At 40.8% G+C, this 3,845-nt stretch overlaps 1 protein-coding gene across 1 annotated transcript; it reads left to right on the forward strand.

Annotated features, from left to right (window-relative positions):
• Window positions 1–551: 551 nt before the first annotated feature.
• LOC122650620 lies at window positions 552–3,569 on the forward strand. The gene is made up of 3 exons (XM_043844020.1): window positions 552–866; window positions 965–1,354; window positions 2,841–3,569. The coding sequence occupies exons 1-3, from the start codon at window positions 564–566 to the stop codon at window positions 3,567–3,569; spliced, it is 1,422 nt and encodes a 473-aa protein (XP_043699955.1). The 5' UTR covers window positions 552–563.
• Window positions 3,570–3,845: the final 276 nt, after the last annotated feature.

Raw genomic sequence — 3,845 nt, forward strand, 5'->3', positions numbered from 1 at the left:
ATATACGAAGTATAACTCAAGCATCGTTGCATTCCATGGTGGAGATACGATTACAGAAGCGAGATACCCAAGCCCACACCGATCGCCGAAATGACCTCTCCACAAAAGGAAGTGTAATAATTTTGATTATTAAATTACAATAAAATTAATTTAAGTTGTAGAGGTAGAGAGCGAGTTATATTAGTTATTAATAAAGTACCAAGGAGAAGAGGCTGAAACTTTAAGGTTGGAAAGTAAAGTTGTTCATACCGATATTGAAGAGCGAGCGTGCGAAAGAGAAAGATGAGATATGCGTGCGGTCACGACAGTCAGACAGCGAAGAAGGGCACACATCACGTAAGCATTGGGCAGGTCACAGTCGGTAGGTAATGTGCAACAGTTGAGAGCCTTAGCCTTAGAGTCTAAGATTTTTTTCTTTGTCCTCCTTCAGATTGTTCGTTCAGAGTTTCTCTTCTTCTGTTGTAGTCTAGTCTGGAGTCCCTTTTGTTCTGTGTCACTGTGTGTGTGTGTGTGTGTGTGTGTGTGTGTGTGTGTGTGTGTGTGTGTCTTTTAGTTCTTTCCTGATGAGAAAGCTTTGTCCTAATTACGATCGGGAGGATGGACTTGAAACGGTGCTGGAAGTGCCCGTCCCTGAGGAAATGTTCTCATCTAACACCAGGAACAGCGGCAAGTCTTGGCACAGTATGAAGTCTTGGATGAGATCCCACGTCTACAGATCATCTTCGCCGGCCTCCACCGCAGGTGGAGGTGCTCGCAACAACGAGCTACAACTCTTGCTGGGTGTGGTTGGAGCTCCCCTCATCCCTCTCCCCATCCGTAATTGTCATTCCTCCATCACAAGAGACAAAATCAAAGATAATCCCATTGTAAGTTCTGTATTAATTAATTATTCATTTCACTCAAAATTCAGATCCATGGTCGAATATGAATTGATCATAAAGGGGGTTTAATATATTATTTGTAGGAGTCTTCGATGGCGAAGTATATAGTGCAGCAGTATATTGCGGCGATGGGAGGGGATACTGCTTTGAATTCAATTGACAGTATGTATGCAGTGGGAAAGGTAAAGATGACAGCGTCAGAATTCAGCACTGGTGATGATAACAATGGAAACAAAGGGTTGATGATGATGAAGGTTAACAATAAGGGGGGAAGGCATGGACATGGAGGAGTAGCAGAGGTGGGTGGGTTCGTGCTGTGGCAGAAGAGGCCCGATTTGTGGTGCTTGGAACTGGTGGTGTCAGGGTGTAAGATCAGTGCTGGAAGCGATGGGAAGGTGGCGTGGAGGCAGACACCTTGGCACCATTCTCACGCATCTAGGGGTCCATCTCGACCCCTTCGTCGTTCCTTACAGGTAATCTTTACGTCTCTGCTGCTTACTTACTGTTAGCTGTAGTTAGAATATTGTAGAAAATTACAACAAACTACTACAACTACTACTTTTGCTTCTCCCTGCTCTGTCTTCTTTGCGTCTTTCTAAACAGAGTACACAATTAGAGGTACATAATAAGCTAAGGTAGCTAGTGTTTTAATGTTTCTTAGGTGAGGTAAGAACACAGGTTTAAAGTTCAGTAGTTGGTGTTAAGAGAAAAAGGGGAAAAGGATAAAAGGGAAAAAGGATAAAGCTCTGCTAATGATGTTAAGTTGGTATGGGAATTGATGGCACCTAAAACAAGTGCTAACTTCCATTAGTGAAATTGTGTCGGTCGATTCCATTTTATATGGTTTAAAGTTTAACCTTGAATAATTTGCATGGGAAGTTGTTTTCCTTCGGTATTTAATCTAAAAATTGTTCAGAAATAAGGATACAACCAGCAATATATTCATATGATTGTTATATTGCATTCTCTAATGAATGGAGATTTTCTACCAAAAAAAGATGAATGGAGATTCTAGATACAAGTGTAATTATACACTATATTTAATATACACAAATGTGTGAGAGGTCATTATCGTTGTGGTAAGGCATTATGGGTTTTGGTGTACTAAGGGTTGATATCTCTCAATCTATATAATAGTGTTGGATTCTTGATGTTTAGCTACAAATGAAAGAGACACAAAATAAGGAATCCATTTCCCATAGAAGGTGAATATCTAAGAGAGAATGTTTGTATATGATGGGACGAGTTTCTGGTACCAGTGTTTTGGGTTTACAAAAAGATCTAAAAATATTTTATCCAAGTGTTTATAATTAATTTCTAATTTTCTAAAAATATTTTGGTGTTCAATTGATGGTTTAGATTCTCTGCATTGGAAATTCTGACGGCCTAAGATGATGAGAATAATTATTTCAATGTCTTCAGAATATTATGAGATATTTCTATGCAGTAACTAATAAGCGAGCCTTACTATAGCAACCATCAGGTTGTGGCTTCAAAATGAGGAAAGGCTGCATACATTTGTCCCTCCCAAACCCTGTAGTAGCGGGAGCCTCGTGCATTGGGACTTCACTATAAATAAATCTATTTCTTGGGGCATATGTGTTATATCTACTTTTATTGTCTTTGTATCCAAGTATCTTTAATTGAGAATTAGAGATATTGCTAATTAAGGATATTTTGGTGGATTATCAAATGAGATCCCATCTCTTCACAATCAGAGCAAAATAGGGTTTAGCAACCATCTTATCTCTATATAATAGAGACGATTCAGGGTTTTCTCTCTCCTGGAAATTATAGGGCCTGCGCTTGTGGTACAGTAGGTACCATTCGTTCCTATCCGTGTGAGTGAGTGAATACCCTAATCCTAAAGGAAATTTTAAAAAAAGGCATAGTCAATAAACACCATAGACCATATATATTGTAACGTATCTGATGTTGTGTGTATGAATTCATGAACAGGGTCTGGATCCGTGGTTGACCGCCAACCTATTCTCAGAATCAGTATGTATAGGGGAGAGGACGATCAATGACGAAGACTGCTTCGTGCTGAAGCTGGAAGCGGAGCCATCATCGCTGAGAGCCAGGAGCGGCAACAACGTAGACGTCATCAGGCATTCGGTGTGGGGATATTTCAGCCAGAGAACGGGGCTTCTGGTGCAGCTGGAGGACTCTCATCTCCTCCGCATCAAGACGGCCAATCATGACAGCGTTTTCTGGGAGACAACCATGGTGTCTCTCATCCATGACTATCGCTGCATTGACGGTATTAACATCGCCCACGGCGGTCGAACCACCGTCTCCCTGTTCCGGTTCGGGGAGAGCTCTGATACACACTCTAGGACCAAGATGGAAGAAGTCTGGTCCATCGAAGAATTCGACTTCAACGTTTGGGGTCTGTCCAGGGATTTCTTCTTGCCTCCTGCTGACCAAAAGAAAGAAGTTATCAAGGAACAACAGCAGCAACAAGATTCTGAAGGGTATGATCATCATGTTCATCATGTTCATCATGTTCATCATGTTCATGTACCCAGCCAGACAACAGCCAACGTGCGAGTCCTCAGGAGCCGTTCACCTTCCTCATCCGTCAAGGTCAATTCCTCTAAGGTGGCGGCCATTAACGTTGATGACTTGGATTCAATTTTTGTAACAGTACCAATTTCAACACAAGAGGACAAGGACAGATTGTAACTAAAGGGCCTTTCTTCTTCTCCTTCTTCTCCTGTATATAGTAATATAATGCATAATTCAATTAATTGATTAATTAATTATTGACAAATAAAATTCATATATATACTGGTTTGGGGTTTTACGACTTTTATTTCTTTTAAGATTGAGTCTCTTATATCCTCCTTTGTTTGGAAAGGCTATGATAACCCAAATTTTTTGCATCTGTTGAATTGGGTCAAGGTCTGTCTTCTAAAGAAAGGGGGGTTCTAGGGGATAAAGATCCTCTACTACGGCCTC

The sequence above is a fragment of the Telopea speciosissima genome, chromosome 2, assembly GCF_018873765.1.
Source record: "Telopea speciosissima isolate NSW1024214 ecotype Mountain lineage chromosome 2, Tspe_v1, whole genome shotgun sequence".
Lineage (NCBI taxonomy): Eukaryota > Viridiplantae > Streptophyta > Magnoliopsida > Proteales > Proteaceae > Telopea > Telopea speciosissima.